Genomic DNA, 22,585 nt, shown 5'->3' with positions numbered 1-22,585 from the left:
TTCTAGAACAAAGCAGAACTTTTTCTTAAAAATCAGGAAAAATAATTGGTTTTTTGGTAAAAGAACACTAGCAAAAAACAAAATGAAAATAGACATAGTTGGTGGCAAGACATGAAAAAACTGAACGTGTTGGCAGAATTCCCATAGAATATCCCGACTACGTCATAATTATGAAGGAAACTTATAGGATTCCTACTGAATACAAGAAACATTTTTAATCTAACATTCATTAAATGTATACTTTGTGCTTAGGTACTATGCTAAGCGATTAGCAAACTTTGTCTCATTTAATCATCGCCCTAATCCTCCAGGGTAGGTATTGCTATCCCCATTTTAAAAAGAAAAAAAAGTGAGGCTTGTGTTAAGTAACTTTACTGTGAATCTGAGTACCCCACCCATCCCAAGACGCTCCTGTCTGTTAAGATATAGGTCACCTCTCAGAAGCCAAAGACAAAGGCTGGACCCCTCTTTGAGCCAAGCCAAATTCTTTACTACTCAGTGAGTCTGGGGAGAAAGGGGATTGACTCAAGGCATCTTCCTCCTTGGTTGAGATACTCTGATGAAAGATTGACATGACTAGGGAGTCATGTCATGTAGGAACCAGCTGTTAGGAAGGGACCCAAATTGGTGCTGTGACTTAGACCTGGGAAAACGGTGTGTGAAAGCCTTGGCATAAATATGGCCCCAGAGGGATGCTAAGGGGATGCTGGAGCAGCCCCATGAGAATTTCCAAAAGACAGTTGACTCTGAGACTGAAATTCAGGAAAGAGAAAACGCTGGGGGCCTCTGGGGATGGGCATTACGCTCTCCCACAGACACTGTCTCATTTTCTCTCACAGCCATCTCTTCCAAGTGCATTCCATGTCATCATTCAGGTGTTTCGGGTGAGGAAACCAAGGCCCCGGGCATGACTGTCTTCCAAGGCCACAGTGCTAGCAAAGAAAATAGTGTTCATTGTCAACGCTAGCTTACTTTTTTGCATTTCCATGAAACAATTGATTACCTATTTAGATTACAGTCATTTAATACCTACATTATAAGGAGTAGCAATGCCCATATCAAAAAAAATTAACATCCTAACAGCAGCCAATATTTCTAGGTCCTGCCATTAGCCAGGCTGTGGTCTCGGCCCTTCACATGTGTGAGCTCACCGCAGGCATACGGGGTAGGTACTGGTGTAACTACCCCTTTAGAGATGTATTATTTCCTATCTTTCATGTGCTGTTAGGGCCTTTCATAAAAGAGCTGGCCATTGTGTGTATTTTCACAGTGCCGTAATGATTCTAGTTGAGGGTAAAGAGGAAAGCGGTTGATTTCATTTATAATGCAAAGTCGTGCCTACACAGTGCCTTCGTGTCCTGTGTTCAAATCGGTAATGCCACAGGAATACACAGCAAACAATGCCGACCAACTCAAATTTGAAATATAAGCACATTTGAATTTTATTTTGGGATGTCAACATAATTGATCATTTTTTCAACAGATAAAACTTCAGTGTAGTTTAAGGGAAAAAAAATGTATCAATGCACTCACATGGAGTATTTTCTAGAAGATTAGAAAGATTTCTGGACTGCTGAGACTTAAAATAGCTCATCAAGGGAAATGAAGCAGGGGTCCTTTATTTTTTTAAAGATTTATTTTTTATTTATTTGAGTTACAGAGAGAGGTAGAGAGAGAGAGAAAGGTCTTCCATTTGCTGGTTCACTCCCCAGATGGCCGCAACAGCCAGAGCTGTGCTGATCTGAAGCCAGGAGCCAGGAGCTTCTTCCAGGTCTCCCACAAGGGTGCAAGGACCCAAGAACTTGGGCCATCTTCTACTGCTTTCCCAGGCCATAGTGGAGAGCTGGATCGGAAGTGGAGCAGCCAGGACTAGAACCGGTGCCCATATGGGATGCTGGCAGGGCTTTACCCCACTGTGCCACAGCGCCGGCCCCAAGGGTCCTTTCAATTAGAGATGGTTCCATCCACACCTTTGCTAGATGTGATGCCTGAACTGAGGGAGGACAATTTGGGGTCTTTTATCCAGATGAGAATGTGACCTAAGAGAAGGCAGTAGCAAAGAGGGCCCTTCTTGGAAGGCGAGCGTCACAGCAACATCCAGCATTTCTGGGTCTTGCCGTCAGCCAGGCCCCCATCTCAGTTCTTCACATGTGTGCACAGCCTAAGCGGTAGGTACTGGTGTCATCCCCGCCTTAGAGAGGACGAGACGGAGGCCCAGGGAGATGGACACGCTTGCACCGGCTCACACAGCTGCTGGGTGAAGATGCCAGGATTCTAATCCAGCTAGTGTGGCCCCTCCGTGGGGGCAGCAGCGGGGCGGGGGTGGCCTAGAGACTGGCAAGGCGTTCATCACTGGAGGTGGCCTTTCCCGATGAGACGGGTTTCTGTCAGCTCTCTTTTCTTCCAGAGGAAGTCAAAGCCTGGAGAAAGTTGAATGACTTGTCTAGAGTCACCCATTGCCAAATGCCGGGAGCCAGAGCTTAGGGGGCACCAAAGCCAGCCATGTTTTCAACACAAAGAATCAGCAAAGACTTTAAGTCGTGTATCCACTTATCAGTATCACCTCCCTTTTGCTGTATGTCCAAGAAGGACTGCCTGGAGAGGGAGTCCCTTCTGCCCAGATTGTAGATTTATGAATAAATTAGGTCAAAGAACCTGAAACTGCCCGACGTCTCCTGCCAGGGCCAGTGGAGGCATTGGCGTTCATCCAGGGAGCGTGCGTGTTTTGCTGTTGAATGAACACCTGATGACATGAATGGCTGCCGTGCATGGCGAGGAGGCACAGCTTGGCAGCTCATTCGGTGTCCTGACTGTTCCGCTGACTTCGTGCCGCACGACACGCGAGCCCCGGGAGAGGCCGTTGTAGTTACTCAGCTTTTTGATTGAAACCAGCTGCAGGTAGCAAGTCATCCCATTGCCCATGTTGCTGGTGATTGCAGACGATTCCGAGACATCTTGGGCTCCACCGGCCTCACTCTGAAATAAATAAAGATAGAAAGTGGGTTTCCCACTTGCTAGGCTTTTCAAAATGAACCATTTCATCTTGGGAGGGTCAGAACTCAGCCATCCGTTACTGAATGTGAGTCATACCCCTAATTTTAAAACAAACATTTATTTCAGAATTCTTATCGTGGCTGATTTTCACAGCTGGTCTCCATGTCCTTTCTACATTTGATTTAGGCTAGTTTCAAGAAAATTGTTGTCTTTGTAAATACATATCCTTTCCAGTAAATCCCAAGACTGTCCGAGTGTTTCCTTGAGATGGATCACAGGATATATCTGGTGATAGTTTTGGATGATGGGTTGTGAATTTTTCGAGGCCGCCTCCTGTAGCACACATCTTTAACAACATCCCACACAGTGTGCTGCTGCTTCCTGATGCAGAAGCCTCAGGGGTTAGTGAGTGTGCATTAGAAACGGAATGTCTAAGTATAGTTACTCGGCAAATACACAGCATTTTAGGTCCCTCTGTCATGAGCTCAATTTTTGATCCAGCAGTGTATCATCACATCCCAAAACCTAGGAGCCAATCCGGAAGTGCTCTGCTGAGAGCTAGCTTCTAAGGAAGAAAAAGCTGCAGCACACAGAGAGCAATACACCAACAAAGAGAGGACAATGCCCCTAGAATTCCAAGAGGTTATGAAATTCAGTACACACACACAATCCAGGAGTTTACAATCTAATAGAAAAGGTACATGAACACAAAGATTGCAGTAGTCTTGAGTAGCTGTGCCAAAATGTCATTAGCCATGATGACAAAAGGAAGTAGCAGTCAGGTGACCCACTGTGGGAAAAGGCATGGAGAGAGTGGCCACTGATGGCCTAAGGAAGCCCAGGAGGATAACTCAGTGAACAATTATTGAGCAACGGTGTACGTAGAAGATAGAGCATAGGGCAGAGGGCAAAGGGGCACAGAGGAGAGGCATAGGGGTGGGGTCTTGGCGGGGGAGCCTGAAGCCAGTCACATAGCAAGAGAGACCTGCAGGGCTGACCAGTGGCCCTCTATGTGTGGCCGCTGGACCAGTACCATCAGCATCAGCATCACAGAGAACTGAAGGTGAATCGGATGCTGTTCAAGCAGAAGCACCACCGGATGAGAAAAGAGGCAGTGGAGGGTTTTGTGGGGGGACAGTGGTTGGACTGAGAAATCCCTGGTGGGGCAGAAGGAGCGCGTGTACCCAAAGGCCTTGGGCAAGTGTGTCCGAGGGCTGAACAGGACACAGCCACTCCTGTTTGTTCGCATTTTGTCTATGGCAGTTTTCACACCGTAGTGGAGTAGCTGTGCCTGCCAAGTCCACAATGCTTAGCCGGGGGCCCTTAAGCCATCTCCTGATTCAGAGGTGGAACTGATGCAATGGTGACAGTCGGGGGGAGAGGAAGCCGGGAACGTGAGCCAGTGATGATGCAGCAGCACTGGGCAGGGAGGTGGGGCTTACCAGATGCATGCTTCTTACCTCCCCATGTCTCACAGTCAGGGTCCTGTGGGAAAGGAAGAAGGGATGTAGCCTCCCAAGGGCTTAAGTCAGGGCGTGGAATGCAGAATGGATGGAGAGGTGTACTGCGTAGTACACAAACAGAATTGCTGTTTGCAAACATTTTAAATCATGATGGGATTTAGCATAATTTCATATTGTGAAAAATATACATAAGAGTAAGCGTCCCATGGTAATGATTTTTAAGTGGGATTAAGTGCAGTCATGTTGTTGTGTGGCCATCACCACCATCTCTGTCCAGAGCTTTCCACCGTGGCAGACTGAAACTCTACCCATTAAACAGGAACTTGCATTGCCGCCTCTGTCCAGCTCTTGGTGACCTCTGTTCTGCTCTCTTTCTCTAGGAATTTGACCTCAGAGAAGTATAATCATCCAGTGTTGTTGTTTTGCGTCCGTCTTCCTTTACTTAGCATAATGTTTCAAGGGCCATCCACGTACAGCAAGTTTCAGAGTTCCATTCCTTCCTACGCCTGTGTGGACATACAGCATGTAATTTACCCATTCCTCTGTTGATAGGTAGTTTGGTTGCTTCTACCTTTTGGCGATTGTGAATAATAGTGCTGTGAACATTGGCATACAGTATCTGAGTCCCTATTTTTTATTTTTATTTTTTGAGATTTATTTATTTATTTATTTGAAAGAGTTACAGAGAGAGGGGGGAAGAGAGAGAGGTCTTCCATCTGCTGGTTCACTCCCCAGATGGCAGCAATAGCCGGGGCTGAGGCGGGCTGAAGCTAGAAGCTAGGAGCTTCATCCAGGTCTTCCATATAGGTGGCAGGGGAACAAACACTTGGGCCATCTTCTGCCGTTTTTTCTAGGCCGTAAGCAGGGAGCTAGATTGGAAGTGGAGTAGCTGGGACATGAACCCACTCTCATATGGGAATGCCAGCGTTGTAGGCAGCGGCTTAACCTGTGATGCCACATGCCAGACCCCTGAGTCCCTACTTTGGATTCTTCTGAGTGCATAACTAGCAGTGGAATTGCACGGCCATGGGATGATTCTGTGTTTAACTTCTAGAGGAACTGCTGTGTTGCTTTCTGCAGTAGCTGTGTCGTCTTCCATTCCCACCATCAATGCACCAGATTCCCGTGTTCCAAATCCTTGCCAACACTTGTTAGTTCTCATTTTTTAAAACAAATACAGTGTTCATCCTAGTGGGTATGAAGTGATTTCTCATTGCAGATGTGTGACTTATTTTTAAAGGAGATGAGAACACAGTTTTCATGTTGATAGGAGTGGTGGCTATGATTAAAAATCCTTGCAATGCTGTCAGGAATATGTGGAGTCACAAGGGGCTTACAGATCACCAGCTCTGGGGCTTGTCACCTCTGGCTGCACAGTAGAATCCTTCGGTGTGTTTAAAAATGTTCCGATGGTGGTTCCCACCTCCAGGGATTCTGGTTCAGTTGGTCTGGGGTGGATGTGCACATTGATACTGGTTTTTAAAAGCTCCCAGATGAGCCTGGTGTGCAGGGAGCTTGGATTATTCTGCACGTGAGGAGAGTATGGCCCCAACACTAAGGCTTCCAAGCTTCTTGACTCTCAGGCCAGAGCTGCTGCCACCAACACACCCATTGCGTGGGTGCTGTGTCCAGGTATGTGCACAGCTTCGTCTGTGTGCCCTCAAAAATCTGGAGAGCTGTCTTGGCATCAAACCCTCCATTTGGCCTGTTGAAGTGTTCAGTATCCAGTGACGATGGCAGATTGCTGGTCAGCTGGTAGTACTCAATGGGCTGAGAATGCTAAGGCACCAGCCAGTTAGCCAGTGGATTGCCCCCACTGCCCCAACATTTGAACCTTGTACCTATTAAGATTGATCCGTTCAGCACTGCTGACATGTGTGTGCTGTTGAGTAATTGCCACAGTCAGGCTTCCTTCTGGGCCGTGGCCCAGCTCATGTTACCCTGAGTCATAATATATACCCTGGCCTCTTTCTGTTCCACTCATCTGCTTGTTGCTGGCCACTGGAAGAAGAGGTGCATTAAAATCACCACGGGAAGAGGCAATGTAATAGAGCAGAGTTGGAAGGGATCCAGAAGCAGGGTTTCTGTTGTCTTCTTCCCTTGGAGTCTTGGGCAGCGTTACCTCCTCCTGGCCGTAAGGGTGACCACGTGCCCAGAGAATCTCCGCCAGGTTCACCCACGCCTTGGTGTCTAGAGTGGTTTTTTGGAGCTCAATCACAGACTGCCCTCATGGCTCCCCTGTATTCCCCAGTCCCTACTGGAGGTTAGGTAGACACCTTTAGTCATTAGGTCCCGAGACGATGCAGTGTGGCCCTTCGGCTCCATCCTAAATCACGCTGATAGAGTGGCCAGTGGCCAGAGCTCCCAGGGCAAATGAACAGAGTCCTGTAAGGTAGGACATCGGAGGCCTGGAGATCACCTCCTAGGGGTCAGGGGCAAAGGCCAGGCCTCTGTTTGGCTGAGGTTAAATTCTCCATTATGTACCTGTGAACCTACTGCATAAACCAAGCACTGGAACCAGGTGAGTGTATCAGACAAACCAGGATTTTCATGTATTCCTGCCTCAAGTTAGCCATGCAATCTCAGGCAAGAGGCTTACACGCTGAGCCTCAGGATCTTTGTCTTTGGAATGGACTGAGCACACCCTGCTTGTTGCTTGTAAAGCACCCCTACAGCCACACACTGTAAGCACTGGTGACTTGTCATCCCCGCTGGGTCCCCAGAGTCAGAGGATTCCCCAAGCCACCTTCACAGCCAAGAGGATGGCTGAGCTGTACAGTGTGCCAGACCCTGTGACTCCACCGTGGAATGGATGCTGTGTGTCTTCCCTGAAGGAGTGCATGCTCTCTCGGAATTGTCTGGACCTCAGCTTTGCTCTCGTTCAACCACGCCAAGGGGCAGGAAGTACTGTAAGAATCTCCCAGAATGCATCCATTCCAGAAAAGCATCGCTAAGCTGATGGGGGTGTTCATGTTCTGTGGCTCAACCTGGACCAGTGGCTCTCCCAGAAACCCATTTCCCATGGTTGGCTGGTGGATCCGTTGAAGCCTCCTCCAGCCACCACGGGCCCCATGCTTTGTGGAGTGTAGCACAGCTTAAGAGAGTGAGTATAGAGAGACAGCTGGCCGCCTTCCCTTGTGGGATGTGGGAAGAAGGTTCTGCTTCTCCCCACCATGCCGCTTGGGAATTACTCATCTAACCAGCATTGTGGAAAAGCAGGCAGAGTGGAACAGGAGCCCTTGCGTTTAACCCTTCCTAAGTAATCCCGGGCTTAGCTTGGCAAACACTGTGTCTGGACTGGCGGTCGTGCTGCTCGGTGGGAACAGAGAGGCCTGTGCATTGGGAACCATGAGAAACAGTACCCTGTCTACCAGCCAGAGGGCGAAAAGTCAGTTTTCAAACACCCATGCCTTTCTCTGTTGTGTAAATCACAGATGTGAGAAAAACCAGATGTCTGAAGGAGGGATGGTTTGAAGGTGTTACATTGATTTCCTCTTGGAAGCCAGAGAGACTAATAATGGCAGACGAGTGGGATGACCCCCGGGAATCCGTGGGGAAACACTGATGGATTGAGCAGGTCAGCTTCTATTCGCTGAGGCTGTGCACTGTGCAGCATTGCGCACTTCCATTCCTCCCCATTTCGTGGGCAGAGATATTAATTACAAAGTCTACCTTGTGTTGAAATACTTGCCTCTTTAGACTGGAGCACATGTGTAGTTTTTTTAAGATTTATTTCTTTGAAAGGCCGAGTCACAGAGACATCTTCCATCTGCTGTTTCACTCCCCAAATGGGCCACAGCAGCCCGGACTGGGCCAGGCTGAAGCCAGGAGCCTAAAACTCCATGTGGGTCTCCCATGTGGGTGCAGGGGCCCAAGCACTTGGGCCATCTTTCACTGCCTTCTCAGGTGTATTAGCAGGGAGCTGGATCAGAATTGAAGCAGCCAGACTCAGTCAGCGCCCATAGAGGATGCCAGCATTGCAGACCATGGCTTAACCCACTGAGTCACGCTGGCCCCATATGTGTAATTTTAAATAAAAATTACATTAAAATAAAAAAAATACCTAAGTAGTTAGGGGTCTGTACTCTGACCCTTTAAGCTTGCTCTTGAAAAACTGTGTTCTTGCTAGCAGTGGTGGTCGTAATACTCGGGTATTAGCTTCCTATCACCATTAGCGGTGATAGTATTTTATGTTGGTGTTCTGAATTTGCAAGGACAGTAAATGCTTTGTGAATTCTGCAGTGAGCTCTGTCAGTGTGGGGGGAAGAATGTTTGCTCGAGACTCAAAAACAACAGATTCTTGTCCTCCTGGCCCCAGTCCTAGTTCCTGCCTTGGCCACTTCTTTTACCTTCTCACATCAGCCCTGGGATGAGGTCAAGGACAGAGGCAGTACACACACACACTCTCTCTCTCTCTCTCTCTCTCTCTCTCTCTCTCTACTTAAAACAACTTACTGGAGACCAGAGTGGAGCCACTGAGGGCAGGACTCAGGGGATGCACCTGTGCGACTGTCCCAGCCTCCATCCAGAGGCACCAGGTAAACAGGACTGGGCGTATTCCGGCACGCAGCACACTTCAAAGCAGAAAGGTATTTGCTTACGTAGTGAACCAGGAAGATCTCACAGAAAGGCATTTCCAGGTTTTCTTAAAAACTCCAGCTCAACCTCTGTGGGACAATCCACAGGGGACCAGTTGGGGTCCAGATGGTGATTTTCCCGCCTTGAGCCTTTCCAGGAATTCCAACACGGGCAGGCTGCCAGAGGCCTCTGGCCATAGGGACCCTGCCACCACACTTTGTGTGTGAGTGGCCTCCAGGGAGGGCACAGCCCCGCCACTGCCGGCCTGGTCCAGGCCCGTCCTCTGCACCCTCACATGGACCTTGTGCACAGGATGGAGCAGGGGTCGCACACCACTGAGGACCTCCCCAGGACTCATATTGTCGTGTGAACTAGGGCAGGAACTGGAGGAAGCCAGGAACCGAAGCAAAGCTTTGCCCTAAACTGATTTGTGTATTGTACTAACAGGAGGTAGCAAGCCACGGGGCCCACCAACAGCTGCAGGGGGCTGAGGGTTAGCCATATGGCAGTGGAGGACTTGGGCAGAGCCTTACCAGGGCAGCAGTGAGAATGGAGGCTTCCCCTCCAACCTCAGAATGACCCTGCCCTGGACGCCCAGCTGCCCCAGACCCAGAGCCGAGCATTCAAGCCCACAGATGGGCTGCATTTTGAGTGGGTTTATGTATTTTTATTCATTAAGAATAGGGCCAAAAGCATATTATTTGTGGTGCTGTTGATGCAAATGGCACAGCCCGTTTTCTCCTGCCTTCTCTTGCTCCACTGGAATCCCACTGGTAGTGGCAGGTCGTTGCTTGGCCCACGAAGACCAGCTTGGTGTGTATCACTGCCACCGAGCGAGGGGAGCCCGGGCTGGGCTGCAGATGTGAGCTTGCTTTCCAGAAGCAACAGGGAGAGGAGAGAGCTTGCTTAGAAAGCGTGTTAGCTCCACAGTTTGCCCAGTCCGACGCGTGCAGGGGGCGCCCCCTGCCATCTCAGCTCTGCTGGGCCCTGGATCACAGCTGGATGGGTGGCACTGAACACAGTGCTGGGCCTCAGATCCCCCTCTTGCTTGACTGTGAGATACAAACACCTCTCTTCCTTACTCTCTGCAGTCCGTGACACCTAGTGCACGCCAGCTACGAGCCTTCGCTAGGCTCACACAGTGCAGGGCTTGTCCCGACAGCTTTCCTGTTCTTACTTCTGCGCATTCAGTTTCTCTTCTACAAGGGAAGATAAAAATGGGGCTGCTTGCTGTCAGGCTGCCATCACCATAGTGCAGCCCAGTGAGTCACTGTTGGGCAGATGGAGCTATGCTTGAGTGAAACAAGAAAACGATCCCCAGTTCTCACCATGCGGCCTTGGGAACCTCAGTGCCCCGATCTGAAAAACACAAGGCATGCAGTAGATGATCAATGAATGGGAGCTGTTTGTAGTCTCTTCCTTGGGCTGCCGTAATAAGTTTCCATGAGCACCATGGCTTAAACCATAGCAATCTCTCTGCTCCCACTTCTGGAGGCCGGAGGTCTAACAGCAAGGTGTTGACAGGACCAGGGGCTCTTGGGGAGAATCCTTTTGCTTGCTCCAGGTGTTCCTGCATAATTGTCAGCTCTCTGCCTTTGTCGTCTGTGCGTCCCTCAGATTACTGTCTGCCTTTCTCTCCTGAGGACGTTCGTTCAGTGTGGGGCCTGCCTGGATAATCCTGGGGCGCACTCCTCTCAAGACCCTTGATTGCATCTGCGAAGACCTTCTTTCTAAATGGTCACACGTTCCAGATGGACATAATTTGAGGATCTCCCACGCAACCCCACTTTCCTGTTTTATTCATGCTAAAAGTTAAGCTCTATAGTCCCCCTAGGGCCTTGGGTATTTGTGTCACTATTTTTTTTTTTTAAGATTTATGTATTTATTTGAAAGAGTTACAGAGAGAGAAAGAGTTCTTCCATTTACTGGTACGCTCATCAGTTGGCTGCAATGGCTAGAGCTGTGCCAATCCGAAGCCAGGAGCCTTTTCCAGGACTCCATGTGGGTGCAGAGGCCCAAGGACTTGGGCCATCTTCCACTGCTTTCCTAGGCTATAGCAGAGAGCTGGATCAGAAGTGGAGCAGCCTGGATTAGAACCAGTGCCCCTATGGGATGCTGGCACTGGAGACGGCAGCTTTACCCTCTACGCCACAGCGCTGGCCCCTGTCACTATTTCTAGCAGGGCCTACAAGGTGTCTGTCTTCCCTTGCTTTCTGTCTTCTCACCACACTGTAGGACGAGCAGGATCCCATGCCACAGGGGCTGTGAGCAGCAGGAAAACCAAGTGTGTGTGGTTGAGGCCTTGGGCAGCGTGTTCCCCACCATGCGCCAGGACCCCGTCCACCTCTTTGGTGGCTTCCGGCCTGGATGGGGCCTTCCATTCTCCTGGGAAGTCTCTGTTTTGGACCCAGAGACCAGCCCCATGAAGCTCCAGGTTAGACACAGTCCCCGGCGAGGACACAGCAAGACAATGTGGAGGGAGGGCCGGCCTACAATCAGGCCTTCTTGCCCTGAGATGGAAGTATTCATAGTGAGGAACTAATGCAGAGCAAGCGGCTCCGTCACGCGTGGGTCCCCACCGTGTGCCTCTGCCTGCCTCAACCCTGCCCCGTAGCACAGCTCGGCCTGTCTGCAGCAATTCTCATCGTACCAGGGCCCTGCCTCCTCAACCGCCCGGGCTGTTACTCGCCTTCTTCTCTCCTCTGCTGACCCCACTGCTCCCCGCCAGACGAACCCCATTTGCCAGCAGTGCTGGGTCTGTGCATTTACCAAGGCCACCTACGATTGTGGAGTTTATTCCTTTACTTCCTTTTTTAAATGAAGCTTAGAATTCTTCCAACTTTTTAGGACCCCTATCAAACTGTTGGTTCGTGTGGAGTGTATAGTCAAGCAAAAAAATTCCTGGCTCTTTCATTTAATCATTCTTCAGCCAGATCTCTCCAACCCTGTTCCTGGGCTAATTGAGCTATTGAAGTCAAGGGCAGGCATTTACATTGGTTCTCATTAATCTTAATTTTCTTGGTTCTGAGCCATCAGTGCCAGCTTCTGAGGAGATATTTGAATATTAATCACAACATATTAAACACCTCTTCCAGCCTTCTGTTACCTCTGAGTAACGATAACCCAAGCACTAAGAAAATGTTTAACTGAATGAAACTAAACATAGCATTCTGGTCTACCATTTGCTGCATGCTGACATTACTAAATTTAGGTCTGTACATTCTAGAAATGAAGTAAGTGTTTGTTGAATGAATGTGTGATCCACTTCTGGGCCAGGCTTGTTCATCCAACCCAGTCTTCACCATCCTGGGTACTCCAGGGATGTAAGGTTTGAGCAATTTTTAATGATTAACCAAATTGAAATGCCTTCTGCCAGTTTAGCCATCTACCAGGTTAGCAATATAATAAAACTAGAAGGAGATTGGTGGAGCAGGACTGGGAGAATCCCAGTTACCACCACTGTCACGGTGTGTTGTTCTGCTTCATAAGTGATGGTATCATTGTTCCAGCGCTGACACAAGCTCATCAGTCTGCATTTCTTCGTCTTTAAAGTTGTAACTGTAGGGGCTGGCGCTGTGGTGCAGTGGCGCAGTGGGTTAATCCTCCACCTGCAACACCAGCATCCCATATGGCTGCCGGTTCTAGTCCTGGCTGCTCCTCTTCCAATCCAGCTCTCTGCTGTGGCCTGAGAACGCAGTAGAAGATGGCCCAAGTGCTTGGGGCCCTGCACCCATGTGGGAGACTGGGAAGAAGTACTTGACTCCTGGCTTTGGATTGGCCCAGCTCCAGCTGTTGCGGCCATTTGGGGAGTGAACCAACGGACAGAAGACCTTTCTCTCTGTCTCTCCCTCTCACTGTCTATAACTCTACCTCTCAAATAAATAAATAAAATCTTAAAGTTGCAGCTGTGTTCCTGTTCATGCAGACAGTTCTGGGTTCACGTCATCTGAGAAACACAGGACCTGCGTGTAGGCCAGGTGACCCAGTTTCTGCCCCAGCCTGAGAATTCACTGTTAGCACTATGTATACATGAAATTCTAGAAGCATCTTCCATTCCAAGTACTTGGTTTTATTTATAAGACTAGGAGTTGGTGGATCTCTTTGAAAGGTCTTCAAAAATTTCCTGGAAAATGCATATTGTGAAAAAAACACTAAGCATGAATTTCCAAAGTTTTTTCACCAAAAGAAGCTTGTCTTTTAATTCTGTTTTCCCACACACTTTTGAAGTACCCCCATGTCCCCACATTAAAGCCCAGAAGCGTCGCCTTCTCCTATCATTTCCCAGAGTTCGGATCCACGGTAATAGCCAAAGAATTTTTGAAATGCAATCCTAGCGAAGATGTTAAGTGTGGGATTTCCTTGATTAAATTTCTTTTCTATTCCTGGGAGGCTTAAGTTGTGTGTAAAGTGTACACTAACGGCCTTTTTGAACCATGTTTTCCCATAGATTTTGGAAGAACCAGGAGAAAAGAGGGTTTTTGTTTTTAGTGCTGTCTCTAAGCTTAGGTGACCCCAGAGTAAACAGCTGAGCCCCACCTAAAGCAGCAGCCATTCATCTCCAGGGCTCCTTCAACTCTTCATTTACAGGGAGCACCTCATTGGGGTTCCCAGTGCCTATGGAAAAGGTTTGAGATGGTTAATTTGCCTAAGAGTTTAGGGGTAGAAAGTGTAACCTTATGCCCAAGTGTCTCCAGGGTCACTGTGCATGTGAGTTAGTGGACATATTTTAAAATGCAGATCCTGGATGAGTAGGTCTGGGTGAGACCTGAGACTGCATTTTTCACAAGCTTCGGGCAGATGCTGGTGTAGCCATTCCGAGGACCACACCTACCAGCAAGGCCTTATATACCACTGCGCTTAAGCGTAGACGTGCTGATGAGAGAGAGAGAGAGAGACGTAGGCATGAAGATCCTTACAGTGGATCCATTCAGAGCAATGATCATTATCAAGCAAACAAGGAGTCGTAAACCCCAAATACTTGTCTTGATTCACCTGCCAGCTCCCGTGCTGCCTTGCCCTTCCCAGTAGTTACGATGACACAGTGCAGTCTGCCCGTGTGTTCTCAGGTCACTTAACGTGTGTATCATTGTGTGTGGACTCACATGTCAAAGAAGTCATTCTGTTGTGGCAGGGGGCCCTGCAGAGGGCGATTTGGGCAAAGAGCCCATTTGTCTGTAACTAAAGAGACACGCACTAGTCCATTTCTCATTACTATAACAGATTGCCTGAGGCAGACTGCTTTAGAAAAACATTCAAGAGGTTTACTTAGTTCACAGGTTGGGAGCTCAAAGTCCAAAGTATGGCACAGGCTCTTGCAAGGGTTTCCCTTGGCTGTGTCACTTCCTGGGTGGCTTTCTTGCTGTCATGGTCCCAGGTGGGTACAGAGCCTCACAGGGCAGGAGCAGGGAGTGTGCATGTCCATGTCTGTGTGTCTGGTCTGTCTGACTTAGAGAAGCCACCAGGATTCAGTCATGGCTTCACCCTAATGACCACATCTAAACCAAATCCCACCTCTAGACACCAAAATCAGGGCAAGTCTCCACCCTCTTAACACCATTAACGTATGCCTTTAGGGATTAAATTCCTGCCTGATTCAGGGCAACAAACCGCATCCAAACTGTACAACCCTGAAAGCAGAGAGCCCACCGTTTTGTTCCCTTCTCCCTCCTCTTTTCCTTGGTTTTCCTACTCTACCAGGGCTGTGGTGATCTCCTCTGGCGCCCTCTGGTGGAAGATGCAGACAATCCCAGAACCCAGGGGGCTCAGAGCAGAGCAGCCTCCGGACTCCGAGAGCCCCTCTTCCTCCGTGTTGCTCTCATCAGTTGTCCCCGCCATAGACCCAGGAGGTGTTGAGCATTTTCTCAGTTTGGTCCAGGTCACTCTAGCTTCTGCATTAATCTCTAGGTCTTTGATAATAGCATTGCAATCTCTGGCAAAGGTGCTGCTTGTCAGTGCACAGCTTCCCGGAGAATCAGTTTGAATCTGCTTTAAGGAGGTTCTGTCCTGCCGGTTAACAGAAAACCAAGCCTGTTGGTCTTTAGAGCCAACCAGCCAGCATCTCTCAAATACGCAGCATACATCAATCCTCCTGAGACCAAACTCAGCATTCTTTTTCAAATGTACTAAAACTTGGTTCCTCAAGAAGTACCTTTGGAGGGGTTTTCTAGTTGTGTATATTGTGCATTCAATTGTACAGGCAATTTTACATTTGCATTGCTAATAGACCTCTTTCTGAATGTGTTTGACATTTTACTTGGCTTTAAAAGGACTTTTATGCTGCTGCTTTTTCTCTCCTAGAGCTGCCTTGAGCTAATTAACCTATTCCCTTACTGGCTGGGCTTGCTATATGCAAATGTTCTCATTTCACATTCTGACATATCACTCTTGCATGAACAGCCATGATGAAATCCCATGGGGTTGCGTTGGAGCAATGCTGTTGTAGAACCAGCAGGGGGCGCATGGAACAGTTCTCTTTGAGTGAGTGTTCCTTGCTGGTTGGTTTGGGAATGGGAGCTTCTTGGAGTCCCTTTCTGTAGACTGAGTCTTGAAACAAAGGTTAGTAGTGGTACTTTTAAGGCAGTCAAAAGGGGCATCTTTGGATGCTTTTGCAGTTTTAATTGTAATGAATTTGCAGGGTGTGCATTTTGCACTGTGCTCTTTCTAAAAGGCCGTTCGGAAGGCAGTTTGGGAGTTACAGAGGCCTGAGATCAGTGACTGGTATTACCCCTTGGACATTTGTAGATCTTCATGCCTTCAGCATTAGGTCTTTTTGCCTTATTTGTTGTTTCCATCTCTCTCTCTCTCTCTTTTTTCAGATTTATTTATGTATTTGAAAGGCAGAGTTACGGAGAGAGAGAAAGGGATCCTCCATTTGCTGGTTCACTCCCCAAATGGCCACAGTGGCTGGGGCTGAACCAGGCCCGCGCCAGGAGCCCACACCTCTGTTTGAGTCTCTCATGTGGGTGCAAGGGCACAAACACTTGGGCCATTTTTCGCTGCTTTCCCAGGCACATTAGCAGGGAGCTGGATTAGAAATGGAGCAGCCAGGACTTGAACCAGTGCTCAGATGGGATGCTGGCATTGTGAGCAGCAGAGTAACCTGCTGTGCCACAATGCCAACCCGTTTCCATCTTTAGATATGCCTCCTTATAGGAGGATTCCTTTTATTGGAATTCCTTTAAGGTTGAGATACAGATTTCTTTTTTAAAAAAAGATTTATTTACCTGTTTGAAAGTCAGAGTTACAGAAAGGGAGAAACAGAGACAGAGACAGATCTTCCATCCTCTGGTTCACCCTCACTGATAACCGCAACATTCATGGCTGGGCCAGGCCAAAGCCAGGAGCCAGGAGCTTCTTCCAGGTCTCCCACATGGGCAGCAAGGGCCCAAACATGTGGGCCATCTTCCACTTCTTTCCCCAGGCCATTAGCAGGGAGCTGGATCAGAAGTGGAGCAGCTGGGACATAAACCAGCTCTCATATAGGATGTAGGATTCCAGCATCACAGGTGGCAGCTTAACCCACTACACCACAACAACGGCTCCCAAGACACAAGATTTCTTTATTTTTTTTAATGATTTATTTATTTTTTTGAAAGCAAGAGAGAGAGAAAGCTTCCATCTGCTGGTTCACTCCCCAAATGGCCACAATGGCTCCAACTGGGCCAGACCAAAGCCAGGAGTCAGGAGCTTGTCTGGGTCACCCACATGGGTACAAGGGCCCAAGCATCTGGGCCATCTTCCACTGCTTTCCCAGGTACATTAGCAGGGACTGGATTGGACGTGGAGCAGCCAGGACTCAAACCAGCGCCCATATGGGATGCCATTACTTCAGGCACCAGCTTAACCCACTGCACCACAGCACCAGGCCTGAGACACACAATTTTTAGCCCTCATCTTCCTTCATGCATGGTCAGATTCATTAAGGCTGGGGAATCCTCTGTCATGTCATTTGTCATCTGTTGTGTCACTTGTCATTTGTTGTATCATTTCTTGGTGATACCCATTGATGACGGTGAAGCAAAATGAAAAAGAGTCAGTCAATCATTGACTGCCCCCAAAATGTCACCGATTAGGAAGAGGCAGTGTAAGCCTTATAGGAGGTACTTGGTTTTGGTGGTGCAAGAAGGGGTAGCAGAGGCGGAGAAGGGGGTGTGGCAGCAGGGATCTCACCATTGCGTCAGCGTAGACCGGGGTTGAATGCTGACGGATGCTGCATGTTTGTGTTTGTTTTAAAATCAGATCATAGAAAAGAGGGTCAGAGTGAGAGAACTGCCAGAACCAGGGGCCTGAGGTCTCCGATCCTATCCCAGAGCTCCCAGTATTACCACACAGGGCAGCACTGTGCTGCTGGGGCGGGGGGAACGCTCACTTCTGTGGCATGTTCAGTGGTCCCGTGTTGGCTCTGCTAACATTCCGTCTCGTGCCGGGTGGGCACCGGGTCACCTACCATTGGGATGACTTAGAGCTCAGAGGCCACTGAGAACCTGAGGCAAATGTCCCAGCGGTATGGGCTCCACCGTGTGCCCAGGTTTGCACACCCAGGTGTGATTCTTCTACAAGAAGTGCCGTCTTTAGCATCGGCGGCGAGTTGGCCTTTTGCAGGGAGAAAGGAGATGATGTGCAGAGAAAATACAGAGACAGCTTAGAAGGGAAGCAGGCAGGAGACAGGGACAAAGCAGGCGTGTAACCCTCAGGAAACTTGGAACGCGTCAGGCTTGTTATTGTTCTTGGCTTTTTAAACTGCAATCAAAAGTGCTTTGTAACCGTCTCACAGATTTCTTTTGGCGTTCTGTTGGCATCTGAGTGGCTATACTGGGCATTTTTAAAAACTTCTCGAGAGCAGAATTATTCTGGGCTGCCTCTCTTGAGTTGTGGTGTGTGTGTGTGTGTGTGTGTGTGTGTGTCTGTGTGTGTTAGGCAAGAGGGAATTACTGCTGAGTCCAGTGTGGACCGAGAGCCAGGTAGAACCCTCCAGGATTGTGGCTCTGGGACGTAACACCCAGGGACTGCGCGGGACGGCCCTGTGCAAGCCGCTCCTCCCTGGAGCCTGGCTCTTGAGGGCAGGGTCCAGCAGAGTCTCCCTGATGTCATTCTCCCTTGTGGGCTTCCAGCCAAGGGAAGAAGAGGTGAGGCCCGGAGCTGACGTTTCTGGAAGGGAAATTTGAGAAACGCATCATCTACCTTCTAAGAAGAAGGGGGAAAACCCCGAGAGGAGGAGAGAGAGGGTACTGAGAGTGTCGCAGGAGAGCTGACTCCATGCCAGAGTTTGTGCCGTGAGGCTACCCCTTGCTCATGTCCCCCCTCCCATTCCCTGTAATGCGAGGGCCATAATTGGGTTTTTGGAATTCATATTGAATCCCGAGGCTTAATCTTAATCTTGCTGAGAATGTTTTGTCCCAGTGCTGATATTTTGATGTCCTTTTCTTCCTTCCTCCCCTCCTCCTCTCCCCCACCCTTCTCACTCTTCCCTCGTCCTCTGCCCAGAATCCAGAGCTGCCGCTGGCCGAGTGCACCCACGGGGAGATGATTCCTCATGAAGAACCTGGATCCCCTACAGAAATCAAATGTGACTTTCCGTTTATCAGACTAAAATCCGAGCCAGCCAGCCAGTGAAGCAGTCACCGTGGAGGGAGGGCGGCGAAAGATGAAATCCACGCAGGAGCGGAGCAATGAATGCCTGCCTCCCAAGAAACGCGAGATCCCGGCCACCAGCCGGCCGTCCGAGGAGAAGGCTGCGGCGCCGCCCAGTGACAACCACAGGGCGGAGGCCGTGGCCTGGCTCCCTGGCAACCCTGGCGGCCGAGGCCACGGGGGCGGGAGGCACGGGCCGGCAGGGACCTCGGTGGAGCTCGGTTTACAGCAGGGAATAGGTTTACACAAAGCATTGTCCACTGGGCTGGACTACTCCCCACCCAGTGCTCCCAGGTCGGTCCCAGCGGCCACCACGCTGCCCGCGGCGTACCCTCCCCCGCAGTCAGGGACGCCCGTGTCCCCCGTGCAGTACGCTCACCTGCCACACACCTTCCAGTTCATCAGCTCCTCCCAGTACAGCGGCCCTTACGCCGGCTTCATCCCGTCACAGCTGATCTCCCCCACAGCCAACTCCGTCACCAGTGTGGTGGCCTCCGCGGCGGGCGCCACCGCCCCATCCCAGCGCTCCCAGCTGGAGGCCTACTCCACTCTGCTGTCCAACATGGGAGGGCTGAGCCAGGCCCCCCCGGGACACAAGGTTGAGCATCAGCAGCACCTGGGCAGGGCACCGGGGCTCGTCACCCCGGGGTCCCCGCCGCCCACCCAGCAGAACCAGTACGTCCACATTTCCAGTTCTCCGCAGAGCACCGGGCGCCCGGCCTCTCCTCCGCCCATCCCCGTCCACCTCCACCCCCATCCGACGATGATCCCACACACGCTCACCCTGGGGCCCTCCTCCCAGGTCGTCGTGCAATACACGGACTCCGGCAGCCACTTTGTCCCTCGGGAGTCCACCAAGAAGGCCGAGGGCGGCAGGCTGCAGCCGTCCATCCAGTCCAAGGAGGTCCTCAACGGGGAGATGGAGAAGAGCCGGCGGTACGGGGTTCCGTCCTCGGCCGACCTGGGCCTGGGCAAAGCCGGGGGCAAGGCGGTCGCTCACCCCTACGAGTCCAGGCACGTGGTGGTCCACCCCAGCCCCGCGGACTACAGCAGCCGAGATGCCCCAGGGGTGCGGGCCTCTGTGATGGCTCTGCCCAACAGCAGCACGCCCGCCACAGACCTGGAAGTGCAGCAGGCCACGCACCGCGAGGCTTCGCCCTCCACCCTCAACGACAAAGGCAACCTGCACCTGGGGAGGCCAGGCCACCGCTCCTACGCCCTATCACCCCACACGGTCATTCAGACCACGCCCAGTGCTTCAGAGCCCCTCCCGGTCGGACTGCCCGCCACGGCCTTCTACGCAGGGACGCAGCCCCCAGTTATCGGCTACCTGAGCGGCCAGCAGCAAGCAATCACCTACGCCGGCAGCCTGCCGCAGCACCTGGTGATCCCCGGCACCCAGCCCCTGCTCATCCCGGTCGGCAGCACCGACATGGAGGCGTCGGGCGCAGCCTCTGCCATCGTCACCTCGTCGCCCCAGTTTGCTACAGTGCCCCCTCACACCTTCGTCACTACTGCCCTCCCCAAGAGCGAGAACTTCAGCCCCGAGGCCCTGGCCACCCCGGCCGCCTACCCGGCCATGGTGCAGGCCCAGATCCACCTGCCTGTGGTGCAGTCGGTGGCGTCCCCCGCGGCGGCTCCGCCCACGCTGCCCCCCTACTTCATGAAAGGTTCCATCATCCAGTTGGCCAACGGGGAGCTGAAGAAGGTGGAGGACTTGAAAACGGAAGACTTCATTCAGAGCGCGGAGATCAGCAACGACCTGAAGATCGACTCGAGCACTGTGGAGAGGATCGAGGACAGCCACAGCCCGGGCGTGGCTGTGATCCAGTTCGCAGTGGGGGAGCACCGAGCGCAGGTAACGTTCACCTGCTGCACAGGTAGGGGGCGCACCCCACCACGCCGCGTCGCCGTCTCTGGGCAACGGGAGTGGCTTCTTTTTTTTAATTATTATTTTTAAAAGGTTTTCTTTTATATTTATTTGAAAGGCACTGTGACAGAGAAAGAGAGCTTCCGTCTGCTGGTTCATTTCCCAGATGGCCACAACAGCCAGGGCTGGGCCAGGAGCTCCATCCAGGTCTCCCACATGGGTGGCAGGGGCCTGGGTACTTGGACCATCTTCTGCTGCTTTCCCAGGCATGTTAGCAGGGAGCTGGATCCAAAGTGGAGCAGCCAGGCCTCCAGTCGGTGTCCTGATATGGGATGCAGGTGGCGGCTTCAACTATTGCACCACAACTCGGGCCCTAAGAGTTGCTTCTGCGAGGCAGAGTTGAGGAGTCTCATTTCTGCCTAGACTGTAGAGCAGGCCTTTCCCAACTGTGTCCTCAAGGAAGTTAAGCCCTGCCTGCCCCTGGTATCTGTTGTTTGCAAGCAATGAAGCGCGCTGCCTCTGAGAGTAGGGATGATCCCATCCTGGGGAGAATTAAGAGATCACAACTCTCGACATCATTTGCGTTCTGTGGTTCTGTTGAGGAGCCCTGGCTGAGCAAGGCTGCGGGGCTGCAGGCTTTTCTAGCAGTCATCCTGCACTTGTCCCTATTAGGAGAAGACGGAGCTGCTTGTCTGGGCGAGGACATCGCAGGCAGAAGCCACCACGTCCATGTTCAAAATAGAGGAATGGCAGGGCCGGTCACAGAGATGACACTTGTTGAAAGGGAGGCTTGTTGTACATCCAGATCGCAGGAGCGGGGAGATGGCCATGCCAGGAAGCAAGGCGAGCAGGAGGCGAACGTCGGCAATTGTGCCATTTCCGGGGGAGGGAGTAGGCGAGCCAGGAGAGCAGGCTTAGGATTGGCTGGCATGAGTAGCTTCAGTGGCTCTGGGACCGCTGGGGGCTGGCCCTGCTGTGAGGGAGCTGTCCCTGTGGTGGTGGGGGCAAGTGGCTTAGTGGCCCTGGGCATGACGGAAGCAACATAGGAGGTGGTGGCATCGGTCGATTTGCTTATGAAAAACACGCTGCCGGGTGAGTTGCTGGCTGTGTCTAGGAATAAACTAGTCCCAGGGGAGGCAGGCCCCCTGGGCTTAGCAAGGTCCCAAGATGTTAAGGCATCAGAAAATACCAGGCTGAAGCCAGGGCTGTGTCCAGCTGACTTCCTCAGCCCCGGTAAAGCCAGTTGCAGCCTTGCTGAGAGATGTTAGAAACTGGACGGGTGATTCACTCTTGATTTCCACGGGCTCCTTCAGCCAACCCTTTTGTCATCTCTCAAGTCACTTGCATAGCCCATTTTTGTGAATCAGCAGTTTCACCGCCCAAGTTTCTGGGAACCAAACAGACTTGGTCCCCAGCTGGGAAGTTCCGTGCCTGTGGAACCTCCGCTCTGGATATGTTGTCCACCCAGGACTATAGGACACTCAGAAATGACAGTGCCTCCTGCTGGCGTGGGTTGAAAACAGTTGGGGAAAAAACTGATATTTGGGACATTCAAAGAAAAAAATAACATAAAAACTGAGTAGAGTTTGAATGGCTTTGAGTATTTTTATTTAGTTAGGTTTAAAGATTTATTTATTTATTTGAAAGAGCAGCACAGATAGAGGAAGAGACACAGAGAAAGATTTTCTATCTCATAATTCACTCCCCAAATGCCCGCAAAAGCAGGGGCTGGGCCAGGCTGAAGCCAGGAGCCAGGAACTCCATCCAGGCCTTCCACGTGGGTGGCCCCAGAATTGCTTTGAATATTTTTTCAAAGATCAAATGAGGGAGGGCATAGACCAGCTTCCCCAAGTGTTTTCCAGAACTGTGAGAAGCACGGGCTGTCCGCTGTTAGGCAGCCTGCCCTGTTGAGGGTCCTTTAGCCCCTTTCCTTTCTTTTCTCCCCCCCCCCCTTTTTTTTTTTTGACAGGCAGAGTGGACAGTGAGAGAGACAGAGAGAAAGGTCTTCCTTTGCTGTTGGTTCACCCTCTAATGGCTGCCGCAGCCGGCG

General features: G+C 50.9%; 1 protein-coding gene across 6 annotated transcripts in view; it reads left to right on the top strand.

The window, feature by feature from the left end:
• The window catches only part of ATXN1 (ataxin 1), a 451,390-nt gene that overhangs the window by 406,317 nt on the left and 22,488 nt on the right, over positions 1-22,585 (top strand). For all 6 annotated transcript variants that reach the window (XM_051832601.2, XM_070074300.1, XM_070074301.1 and 3 more), the window contains one exon: positions 18,519-20,523. In XM_051832601.2, coding sequence (XP_051688561.1) covers positions 18,679-20,523 — 1,845 coding nt within the window. In that variant the 5' untranslated portion in view covers positions 18,519-18,678. The remainder of the gene's footprint in view (positions 1-18,518; positions 20,524-22,585) is intronic.

Source organism: Oryctolagus cuniculus, chromosome 5, assembly GCF_964237555.1.
Source record: "Oryctolagus cuniculus chromosome 5, mOryCun1.1, whole genome shotgun sequence".
NCBI classification, from domain to species: domain Eukaryota; kingdom Metazoa; phylum Chordata; class Mammalia; order Lagomorpha; family Leporidae; genus Oryctolagus; species Oryctolagus cuniculus.
This window is presented reverse-complemented; position numbering and strand designations above follow the sequence as displayed.